This window comes from Bufo bufo, chromosome 1 (genome assembly GCF_905171765.1).
Source record: "Bufo bufo chromosome 1, aBufBuf1.1, whole genome shotgun sequence".
NCBI lineage: Eukaryota > Metazoa > Chordata > Amphibia > Anura > Bufonidae > Bufo > Bufo bufo.
In genome coordinates this window covers 663,336,462-663,357,651 of record NC_053389.1, presented here as the reverse complement: position 1 = coordinate 663,357,651, position 21,190 = coordinate 663,336,462, and the positions used below count along the sequence as shown (strand labels likewise).

General features: G+C 45.0%; 1 protein-coding gene across 1 annotated transcript in view; it reads left to right on the top strand.

Moving 5' to 3' along the window:
* Nucleotides 1–21,190, top strand: part of FAM227B (family with sequence similarity 227 member B) — a 695,955-nt gene that overhangs the window by 580,225 nt on the left and 94,540 nt on the right. The window contains exon 15 of the mRNA XM_040414019.1: nt 1,058–1,118. Within this exon, the coding sequence (XP_040269953.1) occupies nt 1,058–1,118 (61 nt within the window). The remainder of the gene's footprint in view (nt 1–1,057; nt 1,119–21,190) is intronic.

The following is a 21,190-nucleotide window of genomic DNA, read 5'->3' as shown; positions in this document are numbered from 1 at the left end:
TCTCACAAGGGGTCTGAGGATCTCATCTCGGTACCTAATGGCAGTCAGGCTACCTCTGGCGAGCACATGGAGGGCTGTGCGGCCCTCCAAAGAAATGCCACCCCACACCATTACTGACCGAATGCCAAACCGGTCATGCTGGAGGATGTTGCAGGCAGCAGAACGTTCTCCACGGCGTCTCCAGACTCTGTCACGTCTGTCACATGTGCTCAGTGTGAACCTGCTTTCATCTGTGAAGAGCACAGGGCGCCAGTGGCGAATTTGCCACTCTTGGTGTTCTCTGGCAAATGCCAAACGTCCTGCACGGTTTTGGGCTGTAAGCAAAACCCCCACCTGTGGACGTCGGGCCCTCATATCACCCTCATGGAGTCTGTTTCTGACCGTTTGAGCAGACACATGCACATTTGTGGCCTGCTGGAGGTCATTTTGCAGGGCTCTGGCAGTGCTCCTCCTGTTCCTCCTTGCACAAAGGCAGAGGTAGCGGTCCTGCTGCTGGGTTGTTGCCCTCCTACGGCCTCCTCCACGTCTCCTGATGTACTGGCCTGTCTCCTGGTAGCGCCTCCATGCTCTGGACACTACGCTGACAGACACAGCAAACCTTCTTGCCACAGCTCGCATTGATGTGCCATCCTGGATAAGCTGCACTACCTGAGCCACTTGTGTGGGCTGAGACTCCGTCTCATGCTACCACTAGAGTGAAAGCACCGCCAGCATTCAAAAGTGACCAAAACATCAGCCAGGAAGCATAGGAACTGTGAAGTGGTCTGTGGTCACCACCTGCAGAACCACTCCTTTATTAGGGGGTGTCTTGCTAATTGCCTATAATTTCCACCTGTTGTCTATCCCATTTGCACAACAGCATGTGAAATTGATTGTCACTCAGTGTTGCTTCCTAAGTGGACAGTTTGATTTCACAGAAGTGTGATTGACTCGGAGTTACATTGTGTTGTTTAAGTGTTCCCTTTATTTTTTTGAGCAGTGTATATATTTATTTCTTTCTCTTGCTTATGATTATGAGTTATTGATATGTTAGTATTCTGCTATATATTCTTTATAGAATGAAACAAGAAGTTTCAAGTAGTGTAAAGCTGAACAGCACACTTCTTCTGGAGAAACTGGTAAGGAAAACATTTTTATGTTATATGAACAGTACCATGCTTTCTGGCTATAGCCATATACCATAATATGTAAAATGCTGCTGGTGGATTTTAAATACTTGAAGGTGTGTCATGAAAAGTCATATGAGCAAGCAAACTGTACAAAACAGCAGTGCAAACAAAAGTAACTACTTGAATGAGTCCGCAATCCAGAAGGTGCAGTGCGGAAAGGAGGCACGAAAGCACTACGGAGTGCTTCAGTGGGGTTCCTCTCCATGCCTCCGCACCCCAAAAAATAGAACTTGTTCTATTTTTTTGCGGTACGAACTGATCACAGACCCATTCAAGTTAAATGGGTCTGGATCCATTGCGGCAGCCACGCGGTCCCCAATGCACGAAACGGCTGAGCAACGGCCATGATTATGAGGCCTAATAAAGGATTTCTAGCTCATTCTAGTGGCCAGTGGCCCATAGTAAAGAAGTCTGAATGAGCCACATACAATAAAGTCAATGGGAACCATTTATCAAATTTGTATTAAAAAAATGTGGGGATGGGACAGTTTTTTTTTTTTTTTTAACCTGCTAAATATTACTTATAAAAGTGCTAAATATTGATGATAAAAGAATGGATTTTTAACATAATAGAGAACAACGGGGAGAATTTATCAGACTATGCAATCCAGAATTCTGTCTACAAAAAAATAAATAAAAATAAATAACAAAATAGGTTGCAAAAATTGTTACACTCTTAGGCCTCTTTCACACATGCGTCATGGATTTGGGCCGGATAAGATGCGGGTGCATTGCGGGAAAATGCACCATTTTTCCGCGCGAGTGCAAAACATTTTAATGCGTTTTGCACGCGCGTGAGAAAAATCGGCATGTTTGGTACCCAAACACGAACTTCTTCACAGAAGTTCGGGTTTGGGTTAGGTGTTGTGTAGATTTTATTATTTTCCCTTATAACATGGTTATAAGGGAAAATAATAGCATTCTTAATACAGAATGCTTAGTAAAATGAGGCTGGAGGGGTTAAAAAAAAAATGATAATAATTTAACTCACCTTAATCCACTTGTTCACGCAGCCCAGCTTCTCTTCTTTCTTCTTCTTTGCTGTGCAGGAGGAAAGGACCTGTGGTTATGTCACTGCGCTCATCACATGGTCCATCACATGGTCCATCACCAATGAAGCTGTGAAAACTGAAAGGTGGAATCTGATTGGTTGCTATTGGCAACTAAGCCAGTTCTATTTTACACCAGTTTGATAAATTATATATATATATATATATATATATATATATATATATATATTGTGACACAGTGAGAGGTGTTTTTCTGGGAAAACAGGTATTTTCCTCGCAGGTGAGGTCAAATACCGGACCAGCAGCTGGGCTCAGAAGCGAGGTCTCTGTGTTGGGATCTGGGAGCCTTGTGTCTGGATGAAGGCTTGCTACCTGTGTGGCGTGAAAACAGGTTGGTGCTGCTATGGTCAAGGACTCTTTGAGGCAGAATTACCGCATGGTGTGAATTACCACCAACACTGCAAGGTGACTTGTTTGATTATGACTGCTTGTTTTGTCACTTGCCTAAAGTGTGAATAAAACACTGAACTGTGTGATCCAAAGAACTTGTTGTTGCCTCTACAGGGAGTGCAGAATTATTAGGCAAGTTGTATTTTTGAGGATTCATTTTATTATTGAACAACAACCATGTTCTCAATGAACCCAAAAAACTCATTAATATCAAAGCTGAATATTTTTGGAAGTAGTTTTTAGTTTGTTTTTAGTTTTAGCTATTTTAGGGGGATATCTGTGTGTGCAGGTGACTATTACTGTGCATAATTATTAGGCAACTTAACAAAAAACAAATATATACCCATTTCAATTATTTATTTTTACCAGTGAAACTAATATAACATCTCAACATTCACAAATATACATTTCTGACATTCAAAAACAAAACAAAAACAAATCAGTGACCAATATAGCCACCTTTCTTTGCAAGGACACTCAAAAGCCTGCCATCCATGGATTCTGTCAGTGTTTTGATCTGTTCACCATCAACATTGCGTGCAGTAGCAACCACAGCCTCCCAGACACTGTTCAGAGAGGTGTACTATTTTCCCTCCTTGTAAATCTCACATTTGATGATGGACCACAGGTTCTCAATGGGGTTCAGATCAGGTGAACAAGGAGGCCATGTCATTAGATTTTCTTCTTTTATACTCTTTCTTGCCAGCCACGCTGTGGAGTACTTGGACGCGTGTGATGGAGCATTGTCCTGCATGAAAATCATGTTTTTCTTGAAGGATGCAGACTTCTTCCTGTACCACTGCTTGAAGAAGGTGTCTTCCAGAAACTGGCAGTAGGACTGGGAGTTGAGCTTGACTCCATCCTCAACCCGAAAAGGCCCCACAAGCTCATCTTTGATGATACCAGCCCAAACCAGTACTCCACCTCCACCTTGCTGGCGTCTGAGTCGGACTGGAGCTCTCTGCCCTTTACCAATCCAGCCACGGGCCCATCCATCTGGCCCATCAAGACTCACTCTCATTTCATCAGTCCATAAAACCTTAGAAAAATCAGTCTTGAGATATTTCTTGGCCCAGTCTTGACGTTTCAGCTTGTGTGTCTTGTTCAGTGGTGGTCGTCTTTCAGCCTTTCTTACCTTGGCCATGTCTCTGAGTATTGCACACCTTGTGCTTTTGGGCACTCCAGTGATGTTGCAGCTCTGAAATATGGCCAAACTGGTGGCAAGTGGCATCTTGGCAGCTGCACGCTTGACTTTTCTCAGTTCATGGGCAGTTATTTTGCGCCTTGGTTTTTCCACACGCTTCTTGCGACCCTGTTGACTATTTTGAATGAAACGCTTGATTGTTCGATGATCACGCTTCAGAAGCTTTGCAATTTTAAGAGTGCTGCATCCCTCTGCAAGATATCTCAATATTTTTGACTTTTCTGAGCCTGTCAAGTCCTTCTTTTGACCCATTTTGCCAAAGGAAAGGAAGTTGCCTAATAATTATGCACACCTAATATAGGGTGTTGATGTCATTAGACCACACCCCTTCTCATTACAGAGATGCACATCACCTAATGTGCTTAATTGGTAGTAGGCTTTCGAGCCTATACAGCTTGGAGTAAGACAACATGCATAAAGAGGATGATGTGGTCAAAATACTCATTTGCCTAATAATTCTGCACGCAGTGTATACACTATATATATATATATATATATATATATATATATATATATATATATATATATATAAAAAATGTCTGCACTCTCAAACACTTTATTCACCCCTGTGGTCGCAATGTTTTCAGCTCATTCGAAGAGTCTTTTTTTCAAGCTATGAGCTAAAACGTTGCGTCTAGTGTTGAGTGAACTTGTGTTTCAAGTTCGGCGTACAAGGTTCAGATTATCTAAGAATTCCGTTATGGATTCCGCTACCACAGACCATAAGGGTCCATTCACACGTCCGCAACTGTTTTGCTTTCCGCAAATTGCATATCTGCAAAACACGGACATCGGCCATGTGCGTTATGCATTTTGCAGACTGCACATGGCCAGCACTATGATAGAAATGCCTATTCTTTTCCGTGGCTGCGGACAAGAATAGGACATGGTCTATTTTTTTTGCGGGACCGCGGAATGGAAGTGCGGATGTGGACAGCACATGGTGGTGCTGTCCGCATCTTTTGCGGCCCCATCGAAAATGAATGGGTCTGTACCCCCTTCGCAAAATTGTGGAACGGACCCATTATGCGGACATGTGAATGGACCCTTAATTATGGTCCATGGTAGCAGAATCCATAACGGAATTCTTACATAACCCGAACCTGAACCTTGTGCGTCAAACTAGAAACACAAGTTCGCTCATCCCTATTTGCGACCACAGGGGTGAATAAAGTGTTTTTCTTTTCACTAATTTTTTGTGAGAGCGCTGCCATTTTAAAAAATTCTTATATTGTCCTGGATTTGTTGCCGGATCCATTGGCTTGCACCTCCATATTGATATTTGGCCTGATGTGCTGCCATTGTTTTATATATACTGTATATATATACTCAAGAAAAGACCGGCACTCGCTGTAGATGATAATCTTGCTGCTTTATTGTCACATATACAGTTAGTGACGCGTTTCGGTGCTACTGCAGCTTCATCAGACTATCAACATACATGAATGAGTCATGTTTAAATAGACCGCCAAGACAAAGGGAAATTACATCATACAGATGACCCCTCCCACAAATCAAAATGAATCAAACATGTGAAAAAACCAAAATCAAGCCTTGCTACTGCAATCATTATAAATTCAATAAATGAAACGGTATTCATTTTTCCTTCCTTATTTTGTTCTGTTTTTTCTTTAATTCCGCTGCGGAAAAAAATAAAATACATTTTATACTTAAAAAAATATATTTTTTTATATATTGAAAAGATACTAATTAGGGTAATCAATCATAGGAAGCTCTGTACATTATATTCACGATTAAGCCCGCGAGGCTCCATCGTTTGCAATCAGTGTATCCAGTAAGCCTCCCTCTTGAGTAATAGTTTATTTCTATCACCACCTCGCCGGGGTAAGGGTACACTCTCAATAATTGGGTAAGGGTACACTCTCAATAATTTGCTAACGCATATGTGCTATTGTATGTCTGTGCTCGTGGAAATGGAATGCAGGGCCAATGCAAGGATTTTTGCCGCCCCCTTTATCAGTTGATCTGCCCATATCATGACATCACATATGTTCCACCCCTTTGTCAGCATTTAAATTAAAAGAACTGCTATGTTTCCCCTAGGGTTAATCAAGCTTCTTGTAGCTGTCTCCCTGACAGCCGCTAGAGGTGCTTCCGCGATTCTCACTGTGAAAATTACAGTGGGAAGATGCGGAACATAGTTTTGAATGCGTGCGCATGCGCAGCTGAGAGGAGGATCGGGGAGAAGAGTTCCCAATGTCGGCGCTGGAGAAAGGTAAGTGGCTGAAGAGGTTTTAACCCCTTCAGCCCAGTGGGAGGGGGACACGAGGGTGCCCCACTCCTAACAACTATATAGTGCCAGGAAAATGAGTTTGTTTTACTAGCACTATAGTGCTCCTTTAACACCAGTACTGCACAGTGTCTTTTCTCTGCAGGAACAGGCTATAGACACCAGTACCACGACATTAAACTGTAGTGGTTCTGGGACTATAGTGTCCTTTTAATGTGAGGTAAATTTGTTTCCAATGTAGTAATAATAACTAAACAATTAAATAGTAAACATATTGCATTATCTACTTACCACCAGGACAATAAGATGATCTGGTCTCTGGCTGCATTCTGGCTCTTGGTCTGGATCTGGGGACTCCCTTGTCACTCTCTTCTCCCCCCTCCCTCCCTTGTCACTCTCTTCTCCCCCCCTCCCTTGTCACTCTCTTCTTCCCCCTCCCTCCCTTGTCACTCTCTCCCCCCCCCTCCCTTGTCACACTCTTCTCCCCCTCCCTCCCTTGTCACTCTCTTCTCCCCCCCTCCCTTGTCACTCTCTTCTCCCCGCTCCCTCCCTTGTCACTCTCTTCTCTCCCCCTCCCTTGTCACACTCTTCTCCCCCCTCCCTTGTCACTGCTCTCCCCCCTCCCTTGTCACTCTCTTCTCCCCCCTCCCTTGTCACTCTCTTCTCCCCCCTCCCTTGTCACTCTCTTCTCCCCCCTCCCTTGTCACTCTCTTCTACCCCCTCCCTTGTCACTCTCTTCTCCCCCCTCCCTCCCTTGTCACACTCTTCTCCCCCTCCCTTGTCACTCTCTTCTCCCCCCCTCCCTCCCTTGTCATTCTCTTCCCCCCCCTCCCTCCCTTATCACTCTCTTCTCCCCCCTCCCTCCCTTATCACTCTCTTCCCCCCCCTCCCTCCCTTATCACTCTCTTCTCCCCCCCTCCCTCCCTTATCACTCTCTTCTCCCCCCCTCCCTTGTCACACTCTTTTCCCCCTCCCTCCCTTGTCACTCTCTTCTCCCCCCCTCCCTTGTCACTCTCTTCTCCCCCCTCCCTTGTCACTCTCTTCTCCCCTCTCCCTTGTCACTCTCTTCTCCCCCCTCCCTCCCTTGTCACTCTCTTCTCCCCCCTCCCTCCCTTGTCACTCTCTTCTCCCCCCTCCCTCCCTTGTCACTCTCTTCTCCCCCCCCTCCCTCATCACTCTCTTCTCCCCCCTCCTCGTCACTCTCTTCTCCCCCCACTCCCTCGTCACTCTCTTCTCCCCCCTCCCTTGTCACTCTCATTCCCCCCCCCACTCCCTTGTCACTCTCATTCCCCCCCTCCCTTGTCACTCTCATTTCCCCCCCACTCCCTTGTCACTCTCATTCCCCCCACTCCCTTGTCACTCTTATTTCCTCCCTCCCTCCCTTGTCACTCTCATTTCCCCCCCACTCCCTTGTCACTCTCATTCCCCCCCACTCCCTTGTCACTCTTATTTCCTCCCCCCCCCTCCCTTGTCATTTTCATTCCCCCCTTCCTTGTCACTCTCATTCACCCTCCACTCCCTTGTCACTCTCATTCCCCCCCCCCCCTCCCTTGTCACTGTCATTCCCCCCCTCCCTTGTCACTGTCATTCCCCCCCTCCCTTGTCACTCTCATTCCCCCCCTTGTCACTCTCATTCCCCCCCTCTCTTGTCACTCTCATTCCCCTCCTCCTTTGTCACTCTCATTCCCCCCCCCCTTGTCACTCTCATTCCCCCCTCCCTTGTCACTCTCATTCCCCCCTCCCTTGTCACTCTCATTCCCCCCCTCCTTTGTCACTCTCATCCCCCCCTCCCTTGTCACTCTCATTCCCCCCTCCCTTGTCACACTCATTCCCCCCTCCTTTGTCACTCTCATTCCCCCCTCCCTTGTCACTCTCATTCCCCCCTCCCTTGTCACTCTCATTCCCCCCCTCCTTTGTCACTCTCATTCCCCCCCTCCCTTGTCACTCTCATTCCCCCCTCCCTTGTCACTCTCATTCCCCCCTCCTTTGTCACTCTCATTCCCCCTCTCCCTTGTCACTCTCCTTTCCCCCCCACTCCCTTGTCACTCTCATTTCCCCCCCTCCCTTGTCCCCCCCACCTCTAGTGTAGCGTGGCCGAGCTCTGTTCGGTTTGCGGTACAGGAGCATTTGTTTCCTGTACCTGGCCGGACTGAAAGGAAGTGCACACTAAGTGAGCACTTCCTGTCAGTCCGGCCGGGTACAGGAAACAAAAGCTCCTGTACCGCGGACCATACAGAGCTCGGCCACGCTATATTAGAGGCGCTTCCCTCCTGTCAGTCCCTCTCTTCAGGCTGCGCCCGGGCGGTGCGCAATCATAGACGCGCCAGCCGGGCAGTGCGGTAGCCGCCGGGTGCAGGGGAGGGCCCGCTGCCGTACTTTAAAAAAAAACTTGCGGCAGGACCGGCCACCACTTAACCAACGCTTTTTTTAAAACGCACGGGGCCGGCGCCCCCTGCTAAATTGTGCCCTAGGCTGCTGCCTAGGTCGCCTTACAGGTGGTGCCGGCCCTGATGGAATGGTACGGGGAATAGTAGATTCTGTTTTCTAATAGTGGATTTATGATTACTCAATCTATCCTTCATCCTTGTAGAGGTTTCTCCCATTTACAATAAACCACAATGGCACTTCAAAATATAGACAACAAAACCGTCTGTCACATGTGAAAAAGCCTCTAATCGGTATGCGTTCACCCAATTGTGGGTGTGTGAAATGTGTACCCCTTATCACCCTGGAACAATGTACACAATTTAAACAAGGGAAAGTTCCCATTCTGGGAGTGGACAGTACTTTTTGTATAGGTCCAGTTTTATTACTGCCAATATTGGCCCACACTATCCTGTCACGTATATTATTTGCCCTTTTGAAACACATCATGGGTGGTTGTTGAAATTCAACAACCTGAGGATAAGATTTTGATACAACATGCCAGTGTTTATTTACTATTCCTCTCAATCTCTGGGTCCATGGATGATACTTGACCACAAGTGGAATCCGTGGTTGTTTCATCGGTTTATCCTGTTGTGTAATCCCAACCTTGTTCCTTTGTTCCTGCAATAAATAATCAGGGTAGCCTCTCTCAGAGTCATCTCATCAAGTCTAACCTTGCATGTCTCAGTATCACCAACTATGCGCTTAACCCTTTGGAACTGTGAATAGGGGAGAGATTTTTTTGTAGCTGCTGGGTGGTTACTAGTGAAGGCAAGTAAACTATTCCTTTTTACTGTATATGTGATAATAAAGCAGCAAGATTATCATCTACAGCGAGTGCCGGTCTTTTCTTCAGTGTTTTATTGGGAACGCCATCCCACAGACACGTGTACCGCGACTTCAGCAAGCAGTGCCGACCTGCGAATAATATATACATATATATATATATATATATATATATATATATATACATACATTACAGTGGATATAAAAAGTCTACACACCCCTGTTAAAATGTCAGGTTTCTGTGATGTAAAAAATTTGACAAAGATAAATCAATTCAGAACCACTCAATTGAACAACAAAACAAAAAAAAACTAAAATTATTTGGTTGCATAAGTGTGCACACCCTAACTGGGGATGTAGCTGTGTTCAGAATTAAGCAATCAGATTCAAAATCATGTTAAATAGGAGTCAGCATACACCTGCCATCATTTAAAGTGCCTCTGATTAACCCCAAATAAAGTTCAGCTGCTCTAGTTGGTCTTTCCTGAAATTTTCTTAGTTGCATCCGACAGCAAAAGCCTTGGTCCACAGAGAGCTTCCAAAACATCAGAGGGATCTCATTGTTAAAAGGTATCAGTCAAGAAAAGGGTACAAAATAATTTCCAAGGCATTAGATATACCATGGAAAAGACAGTCATCATCAAGTGGAGAAAATATGGCACAACAGTGACATTACCAAGAACTGGACGTCCCTCCAAAATTTATGAAAAGACGAGAAGAAAACCGGTCTGGGAGGCTACAGCAACACTAAAGGAGCTGTAGCAATTTCTGGCAAGTATTGGCTGTGTGGTACATGTCACAAAAATCTCCCGTATTCTTCATATGTCTGAGCTATGGGGTAGAGTGTCAAGACGAAAGCCTTTTCTTATGAAGAAAAACATCCAAGCCAGGCTACATTTGAAAAAACACATCTGAAGTCTCCCAAAAGCATGTGGGAAAAGTTGTTATGGTCTGATGAAACCAAGGTTGAACTTTTTGGCCATAATTCCAAAAGATATGTTTGGCGCAAAAACAACACTGCACATCACCAAAAGAACACCATCCCCACAGTGAAGCATGGTGGTGGCAGCATCATGCTTTGGGGCTGTTTTTCTTCAGCTGGAACTGGGGCCTTAGTTAAGCTAGAGGGAATTATGAACAGTTCCAAATACCAGTCAATATTGGCACAAAACCTTCAGGCTCCTGCTAGAAAGCTAAACATGAAGAGGAACTTCATCTTTCAGCATGACAACGACCCAAAGCATACATCCAAATCAACAAAGGAATGGCTTCACCAGAAGAAGATTCAAGTTTTGGAATGGCCCAGCCAGAGCCCAGACCTGAATCAGATTGAAAATCTGTGGGGTGATCTGAAGAGGGCTGTGCACAGAAGATTCCCTCGCAATCTGACAGATTTGGAGTGTTTTTGCAAAGAAGAGTGGGCAAATCTTGCCAAGTCAAAATGTGCCATGCTTATAGACTCATACCAAAAAAGACTGAGTGCTGTAAAAAAATCAAAAGGTGCTTCAACAAAGTATTAGTTTAAGGGTGTGCACACTTATGCAACCATATTATTATAATTTAATATTTTTTCTTCCCTCTACCTAAAATATTTCAGTTTTTCTTTCAATTGAGTTGCCCCTCCGTTGCCGTATTGCGGCCCCCATACGGCGGGTCCGCAATACACGGTGCATTTCGCATCACGGAGATGCGGAATGAAACGGAAGCACGGAACCGAACCCCAAGGTAGTACTACAGAGTGCTTCCTGGGGTTCCGTTTCATGCCTCCACACCGCAAAAAGATAGAACTTGCACTATCTTTTTGCGGAACAGACGGATAGCGGACCCATTCAAGTGAATGGGTCCGCGATCCACATGCGGCAGGCCCATGGTCGGTGGCCGTGCATTGCGGACCGCAATTTGCAATCCACAGCACGGGCACGGAGGGGCAACGGTCGTGTGAACGAGCCCTTACTCTTTTTGTGAGGCAAGGTAACCCAAAAATTGCCTTTCTGGCACAGGTTTTGTTTTTGGTTTTTTACAATGTTCACCTGACAGAGTACATAATGTGATATTTTTATAGAGCAGGTCATAACGACACGGCAATACCTAATATGTCTATTTTTTTTTATTATTTTGGATTTACACAATAAAAGCATTTTTGAAAAAAAATATCATGTTTTAGTGTTTCCATTTTCTGAAAGCCATATTTTTTTTATTTTTGGGGGAATTGTCTTAGGTAGGGTCTCACTTTTTGTGTGATGAGATGATGGTTTGATTGGTGTCAATTTGGGGCACATATGACTTTTTGATCGATTGGTATTACACTTTTTGTAAGGTGATAAAAAATGGCTTTTTTGGCACATTTTTTTATTTATTTTGTTATTGCGTTCACCAGATGGGTTGAATCACATGCTATTTTTATAGAGCAGGTTATTATAGACACCGTGATGCCTAATATGTGCATTTTTTTAATTTTATTTTACACAATAAAAACATTTTTAACAAAAAAATCATGTTCTAGTGTCTCCATTTTTTGAAAGCCATATATATATATTTTTTTTTGACGATTTGTCTTATGTAGGGGCACATTTTTTACGGGATGAGATGACGGTTCGAGTGGTACCATTTTGGGGCACATAAGACTTTTTGATCACTTGGTATTACACTTTTTGTGTTGTAAGGTGATAAAAAATTGCTTTTTTGGCATGGTTTTTATTTTACTGTAATTTTTTTTACGCCATTCACCAGACAGGTAAACGCATGTGATATTTTTATAGAGAAAGTTGTTACGGATGCGGCGATACCTAATGTCTGTTTTCTTTTAATATATTTTGGTTTTACACAATAAGCATTTTTGAAACAAAAAAAATCATGTTTTAGTGTTTCCATTTTCTGAAAGCTATATCTATTTTATTTTTTGGGCGATTGTCTTAGGTTAGATTGTCTTTTACATTTTTAACCAATTTTATGTGCGGATATAGAAAGAAGTTGGATTTTTGTTACTTTTTTTAAACTTTTTTTTACTCAGGTCTGATGCCTCTACAATACACTGCAGTGTATTGTCATTCACAGTAACCCTGATTAGGCTCAGCTATACCATGGCAATCTGGATGCCTATGAAGGTGTCCAGTTGCTATGGTAACCATCGGGATGTTGCCACAGCAGCGCAGCGGCTCGATGGGGGAAGGGAGCAGTAGCCTGATGATTATTCCCTCCATGCAGCGGCATGGAAGGGGTTAAATGGCTGTCATCGGTGCCAGCACCAATGTCGACCGTTTCAAGCAGAGTATCAGCTGTATGTTACTGCTAACCCTCTGCCCCGCTGCCGCTCTGCAAACCTTGACTTTGGGGGGGAGAGGGGAGTTGTTGCGTTGCTGGCCATCCTGAAGAAAGGGGGGGTGAGGGGGCTTGTTGCAGTGCCGGCCATCCTGAAAGGGGGAGGGTGACGGCTTGTATGGAAGTGAGGATGGCCATCCTACACGGCGGGGGAAGGGGGGGGAGAGGGATGGCATCGGGTTCCTGCCACAGCAGAGCAGCGGCCCGATGGTTAGCCCCTTCCATACAGCGGTCCCTAAGGACCATGGCATGGAAGGGGTTATGTCTGCAGTTTGAAGAAGACTGTCAGCTGTATGTTACAGCTTACAGCAGAGGTCACACTACATTTTTTTCCAGAAGAGTAAAAATACTTCTCTTAACAATTTTGAGGAGTATTTTTAGCCAAGGAGGAGACCAATATTTCTGCAGGGAAACCATTGCTAGTCTCCCATGCAAAAATAAATGTAGACAATTTTACATTTATTCAACATTATACACTAAACATAAGACCACTGCTGCCATACACAGCGCCCACCTGACACTGCCATACATAGCGCCCACCTGACGCTGCCATACACAGCGCCCATCTGACGCTGCCATACACGGCAGCCACCTGACGCTGCCATACACTGCACCCACCTGACGCTGCCATACACTGCACCCATCTGACGCTGCCATACACTGCACCCACCTGACGCTGCCATACACTGCACCCACCTGACGCTGCCATACACTGCACCCACCTGACGCTGCCATACACTGCACCCACCTGACGCTGCCATACACTGCACCCACCTGACGCTGCCATACACTGCACCCACCTGACGCTGCCATACACAGGGCCCACCTGACACTGCCATACACAGAGAGTGTGCGCTCCCGTGTGCACACAGGAGTAGTTACAGAAAATCCGTCACTGAGAACAGCCTGCTGTGCATAGGAAATGCAGCAGGCTGTAGAACAAAAACGAAAAAAGATAGATAAATAGAACCAATTGGAGAAATGATTCTCTCCACAAAATAAATTTGTGTAAACATTTTTTATTTTTTTTACATAGGTGTCCATATACTTTAAACTCCTGCAAAGCTGACTTTAAAAATTCCCATCTTAATAAATTGCCCCCAAAGTTGATTGTAAATGTACAGGAAGTAATTATCATGCAACTGTGGAAGGATCACAGTGAAGCAATAGCTAAAGTCCATCATAAAGGATCAGAATGTTGCTAATGTTTTACTTTTTGTCATAGTACCTACGTGTAAATTGTGAACCTAAGGTAGCAGTATGTGTAGTGCCAGAAAAGGTGTATAGTGAAACTGCCTGATGAACGTTGACAAAGGATCACAGTATAGTACAATATTCAGTTTAATGCCATAATCAGTTTAGTAAAGTGGGTGACTGGATCAGAAGGAAGCATGTCATAGTAAAGTAAATGGGCATCAGCCTGTTTTGAGCCTTACTGACCAAGCAATTTTTTTCATTGTCGCCTACCAAGAACTTTTTTATTTTTCTGTTTATGTGTCCGGATAGGGGCTTGTTTTTTGCAGGACAATTTGTAATTTTTAATGGTGCGATTTTGGGGTACACATAACTTACTGATTAACTTTTATTAACTCTTTCCGGGAGGGGGATAGGAAAAAACAGCAATACTGCCACTGAGTTTTTATGTTATAAATGTTGCTGTGTTTATTCTTGCTGTGTTCATTTCTCAGCATAAGGCCTCATGCACACGACCATGCTGTTTTTTCCGCAATTTGCGGAAAGGAACGGGCGCCGGCAATATAAATGCCTATTCTTGTTCGCAAAGCGCGGACCAGAATAGGACATGTTATATTTTTTTTGCGGGGCCGCGGAACGGAGACACGGATGCGGACAGCACACGGAGTGCTGTCTGCATCTTTTGCGGCCCTATTGAAGTGAATGGGTCCGCATCCGAGCCGCCAAAATGTGCATGAGGCCTAAATAACATGCTAACATTATTCTTTGGGTCTGTACAATTACAGCAATACCAAATACGTATAGTAATTTTTTTTATGTTTAACTACTTTTGCTCAATGAACTTCTTTTTAAAAAGATTAAAATGTTTTTGCATCGCCGTATCCGAAGACCCCAAGACCCCATAACTTTTTTTATTTTTCTTTCTACGGAGCTGTGTGGGTGCTTGATTTTTGTGGGACAACTTGTAGTTTTCATTGATATTATTTTGGGATACATACACTTTTTGATCGCTTTTTATTCTGTTTTTTGGTGGCGGCAATTCTGTCTTTTTTTTTTCTTTTACGACGTTCATCGTACAGGATAATTGACATGATATTTACGTAGTACGGGTTGTTATGAATGTGGCAATAACAAATAATGTGGAGATTTTTTTTATTGGGATTTTATTTTATTTTATGCTTTTTTCTTTTGCTTACATTAACCATTTAATAGTCCCATAAGGGGACTATAATAGGTGAACGTTTGATTGCTTCTAACATACAATAAACTATGTCACCGCTATACTGAAAGTAACCAGCAAGGCTGCGCCAGAGACACAGCCTGCTGTGAAACACTGGGGTCAGCCTTGGGGCCTATACTAGGCCCTGGCCTGCATACACACACATCGACAACCCGCAATCTCATTGGCGGGGTGCCGATGGGAGACAGAGGGAGTCCGCTTCCTCTGTAACCGCTTACGTATGGTGCACGCCATTGACTGTGGTATGTTAGGGGTTAAGCGGCCCGTGTCAGTACTCCTTCCGGTCTGGGCCATTAGAGCAGGTGCCCGGCCCCAGCCATTCTCCCAAGCTGGTACTTGCCTGGCCTTAAGCTGTGTATCAGACAATGGAACCAGGGATTCCCAGCCAGTCTCCCAAGCTGCTGTTATATTATATGTAGACTGTGCATCAGACTTAGTCTCAACAGCTGGTCTAATATATACTGTAGATGTGTGTACCTAGTTGATCTGCTGCACCATTAACAATTAATCTGTTCAGTTATACATAGACGTAGGGTGCATCGATGTCACAGACGTTCCGGCGACAGGTGGCAGGAGATCGGTGAGACTGGCAACACATTTCATCTGACACGTTTTCCCTGTGGATCAATAGGCGTCTGTGTTGTTTCTGGTAATGGCCACACCCCTTGCCTCAGGTGTTGCTAATGTGATTATTTAACCTTCCTTATTTGTAGTTGCTTCTCCCACTATGCTGTGCGGTTTATAGCTTCAGTTTCGGTTGTGGATAGCTGGTGTATGGATCTCGGTGGAGTTCCTGGTGCTTCCATAGCCCCTTTGAAGTTAAGTCTCTCCTTTCCCCTTTTGTATTTTGTTTGGGTTCTGTGTGTTGCATTTCTCTATTGTTTATATTAGGCCTGAAGGAGACTCCTGTTTTGTCCTTCCTTTTAAAGAAACAGATAGTCTCGTCCCTGCCATTAGTACCAGGGTCCTATAGGGCTAGATAGGACTCTAGGTATTACTGTGTATGAACACACCTACCTCTGGGGTCTGTTCATACTGGTAGTCAGTCAGGATGTTGGTTAGGGTTTTACTAGGAAGTGTCCATCTTCCTTCCCTAGTTATAAGGCCTGATTCCCTGTTCCCCCCTTCCCTCTTATGCTCGGTGTGGTGTTTCCCTCCCACACTGAAGCGTGACAATCAGACTCATTGTCAACAGGCTTTGTAATATATTGGCACGATTATATAGTTCATCTGCTGCACCATTTATACATAATCTTTTCCCCCTCACCTATGAAAGCACCCCTGGATAGTGACCGCCCCCTCTTCAGGACAGGAAACAGGAACCACAACCACTTTAAAAGGAGGGACCATCCCCCTTCACACCAGTTCTGTTTCCTGTCCTAAGGGACAGGGCTGGATCCGCAACCATTTTCAGCAAGGAGAGCTGCGGGCGCCCCGATTGTGAAATTATAAGGAGGGCCTACCCGGCAGCATAAGTCTTCTGTGGGAGCCGCTGCAAAGCCTGAACCTCTTGCTCTTCTTCTCGCTCCGGTCCCTTCTCGTTACGGGAGGTTTGCATGTCTCCCGGACGCGCGGACCTCTGCGGCCGTGTTCGCACGTCCGGCTGCCGGTGTTTGACGCACTTCCGGTTCGGCGGGAGGCGGAAGACCGGAAGTGAGGGGAGCCGGCGCGCGCCCGGCAGAGTTAAGTTCAGCTGGCTCACACTCCTAGCTGGAGAAGAAGCTGGCAGTTGGTTTTCTCCATTGTGCTTTACAGCATGTGAACATGGAGCAGACACAGCGCGCAGATCCCACTTAAACCACCAATGAATACTCGGTACCATGGTGGGGTAAGAGGGGTGAATACCCCAGAACCTCCTAATATTTGTTTTTCTCATGGGGCTCATTTTCTGTGTTTAGGGTCTCCAAGGAGAGTAGAAGGGTCTCAAAATCTAAAGATAGAGGATGTGTTATGTGTAAGAAGAAGTTACCCTCGGGCTGGGGGAAGCCTATCTGTCAAGTCTGTGTAAGCAAGTTATTAGAGGATGAGTCCCCGTCTCTTATGACCAGTCTAAAGCAGATGATCCGGGATGAAGTTAAGGAGTCGGTGAAGGAGTTGGTTAGCTGTCTCTTAGAGGGTCACCCCAGCACCTCTGCAGCTGCATCTATTCCCCCCTCCAGTGATAAGGATATGGATTGGAGGAAGAGGGAGAAAGACTTTCATCGGATTAATCCTTTGATGATCATGTAGCGGGAAGACCGCTTTTTCAGGCTGAGAACATTAACTCCCTGCTCAGAGTAGTCAGAGCCACCATGGGGTTAGATGATTATAAAGCTCTACAATCTATACAAGACTCCATGTTTGAGGGCCTGGGTCCTAGAAAGATAAAGGTCTTTGACGTGCATGAAAATATTGCTGCTGTGATTAATAGGGAATGGAGCAAACTAGACAGAACATTTTTTGTCCCTTCTTCTATTAAACGTAAATACCTCTTTGAGGAGGAGTTGTCTGCCTGTTGGGATAGGGCCCCAAAATTGGATGCCCCTGTTGCCAAAATATCCAAAAAGGCGGCTCTTCCCTTTGAGGATACGGTTTCCCTAAAAGACCCCATGGATAGAAGGGCTGAAATTTATTTTAAAAAGAACTGGGAAGCTACAGCGGGAGCCTTGAGACCAGCCATAGCGGACACTTCTGTTGCCACATCCCTAAAGATTTGGATGAAGGAGCTAGAAGATCATATAAAGGAGGGGAAGCCCTAGAGAGCAGCTGCTATCTTCGTTTCCCACCATATTTAATGCTATTGATTTCTTGGCGGATGCTTCAGCGGATTCTTTAAGATTTTCTGCTACAGCTTCTGCCCTATCCAACTAAGCAAGGAGAGCCATTTGGTTAAAGGATTGTAAGGGAGATTCTGCCTCCAAAGCCAAGCTGTGCGCCATTCCATGTCAAGGAGAATTTTTGTTTGGGCCCGTCTTGGATAATTTGCTTGAGAAGGCCTCAGACAAAAAGAAAGGTTTTCTTTCCACCAGTCAGCAACCCCCTAAAAAACCCTTCCGTTCTCAGTTTAATAAAAGTGGATATAGGTGGAAGGAGGGGTCTAGACAATTTTCGGGTCCTGCCAAAAAAAAAAGGGGGTATCTTTTTTCCTGGGTAGAGGCCTCAAAGAAGCAGCTTCAAGGACGCCAGGGCCCCGGTGGGAAGTCGGCTTTCTCACTTCACAGAACCATGGCAGAAGATATCAAACAGCCCATGGATAATCTCCATCCTAAGAGAGGGCTACAAAATACATTTTCAGAGGTTGCTGCCAGAAAGGTTTATAGTAACAGATTATCGTTCAAGCCCTCGGAAACAGGCGGCCATAATTTCAGAGGTATCTTCCCTGTTAGAAAAGAATGTTCTGATGAAGGTCCCAGTACAAGAAAGAACAAAAGGGTTTTATTCAACTCTCTTTTTTGTAAAAAAGCCGAATGGCTCCTACCGTACAATAATAAATATAAAACTTCTGAACCGGTATCTAGTGTATGAAAGGTTTCGTATGGTATCAATCAAGTCTGTGATTCTACATCTGTTTCCGAACTGTTTTATGGCGTCTCCGGATCTTAGGGATGCCTACTACCATGTCCCTATACATCCCAGTCATCAGAAATACCTAAGGGTAGCAATTCAGTTGGAGGAGGGGATCCTACATGTGCAGTTTTGAGCTCTCCCCTTTGGTTTGTCTCAGGCCCCCAGGGTCTTTACAAAGATTATTGCAGAGATGATGGCCCATTTGAGAGAGAAGGATTTAGTAGTCATTCCATATCTGGACCATTTTCTCCTTCTCTTTCAGTCATACAAGCAGCTAGAGCAGGCATCCTCAAACTGCGGCCCTCCAGGTGTTGTAAAACTACAACTCCCACAATGCCCTGCTGTAGGCTGATACCTGTAGGCTGTTCGGGCATGCTGGGAGTTGTAGTTTTGCAACAGCTGGAGGTCTGCAGTTTGAGGATGCCTGAGCTAGAGGAACAGATTTCATGCTTCAGGGAGGTGTTGGACAAGTTAGGGTGGGATCTAAACCTAGAAAAGTCCAGTTTGCTTCCGAGTCAGGTGTACACCTTTTTGGGGATGATCCTAAACTCCACTTCTCAGATGTGTCTACTACCCCTACACAAAGCTTGTCTGATCAGATCCAGGGTTCAGTACCTGTTATCACATCAGTCAGAGAGGCCATGTCAGTTCTTGGGCTCATGACAGCAGCCATTCTGGGGGTAGAATGGGCCTAGTTTCACTCGAGGACACTACAGCTGCAGATTCTGAAGATTTAAGACAGAAATATTTTCTCTCTGGACTCGCAGATTCATCTATCACCTCAGACGCTTATCTCACTGGAGTGGTGGATGAATCTATCAAACCTTCAGAAGGGGGTTCCGTGGCAGACACAGGCAGTCATTCCTTTGACCACAGATGCAAGTCCCTACGGTTGGCGGGCTCATGTAGAATCTCTTCTTCTTCAGGGATCTTGGGATCAGAGAGTTCAGTCCCAGTCTCACAATTTCAGGGAACTAAACGCCATCTTGATGGCCTTAAGAGAGAGTCTCCAAATAATAAGAGGCAGAAATGTCAGAATTTATTCAGACAATATGACAGCGGTTGCCTACATCAACAGACAGGGAGGTACCAGATCTCCGAGCCTTATGTCCCTCAGTCAGAATTTTTTTTGTATAGAAGAATATTTCTCTTGTCAATTTCTGCAGTATATCTAAGAGGGAGGGACAATGTGACAGCAGAATTTTTAAGTCGCCATCCTCTTCCTCAGGGAGAATGGCCTTTTTTTTTTGTATTCAACAAAATAGTTGCCCTATGGGGTCTTCCAGAGATAGACCTCTTTGCCACCAGGACCAACAAGAAGGTAGAGAGATTCTTCTCTATTTGCCCAGGGGAGCATCCAACAGCTGTGGATGCTCTAGCTCAATCCTAGAGAGAAGGGCTTCTTTATGCATTTTCCCCGGTGAAGTTATTACCAAGAGTCCTAAAGAAGATAAGGGAAGAGAGTGCTATAGTCATAGTGATAGCCCCCTTCTGGCCCAGGAGAGTTTGGTTTTCTTGGCTCCGAAAAATGTCGATTGCCTCCCCTTGGGTTCTTCCAGTCTTCCTGGGACTTCTAGCTCAAGGTCCAATCCTTCACCCAGAGGTAGAGAATATGCATTTGACTGCCTGGCTTTTGAAAGTCACATTTTAGAGAAAAAAGTTTTCCTTGAGCCTACTGTATGACAGCACCAGTATCCAGTGGTGGGGATAACCACTGAACCAAAAACCCAGGAAGGCATGGTCACTTGCCTACCACAGCTGCTGGACGGTACAACCGAAGACCACACCAAGGTAATATGGAACCCATACAAACGTTCTGCAATCCAAACACCAAATGGATGCAGTATGTACTGACACACATGAACCAGCACTCCAGCAACAGCTCACAGACTTAACTTTTGGTTCACCCCTCCGGGAAACCATGGAGCCCCCTTCTGGAGGCACAACAAACAGGGTACGACTTGCATACATGCCGGACATAAAACACCAACTGACCAGACATGTAACAACAACAAGACGAGACACCAAACCCTAAACATAAACCCACACCAAACAACCACACAGGTAAGGTAGGGGAACATGGGAAAATAATGGGACGACATCGCTGAAGACATCGATGTCCCACTAGGTGGCCCTCACACTGGAAAATGGAACAACCAGACAAGGAGCATAACTCCAGCACACACAAAGGCTGGAGTACAACTGACTCCTGACCTAAAGCCACAGGTATAAGAAGCACCTAGTGACCACACCCATCAAGGTAGTTAACCCCTCCAGCACCAAACAGGGGAGGAACCAGGGGAAGAGGAAAAGGGCACATACAAGCCGCCATCAGTGCGTTGCCCCTGGATCTCACAGGCCGGAAGCTGTATGAGTAATACACACAGTATTACTCATTCAGCCAATGCATTCCAATACAGAAGTATTGGAATGCATTGTAAAGGATTAGACCCCCAAAAGTTCAAGTCCCAAAGTGGGACAAAAAATAAAGTGAAAAAAAAAGTTGAAAAAATAAAGTTTTCCCCCCAAAAAATTAAAAGTTTCAAGTAAAAATAAACAAAAACGTCATTTTCCCCAAATAAAGCAAAAAAAATT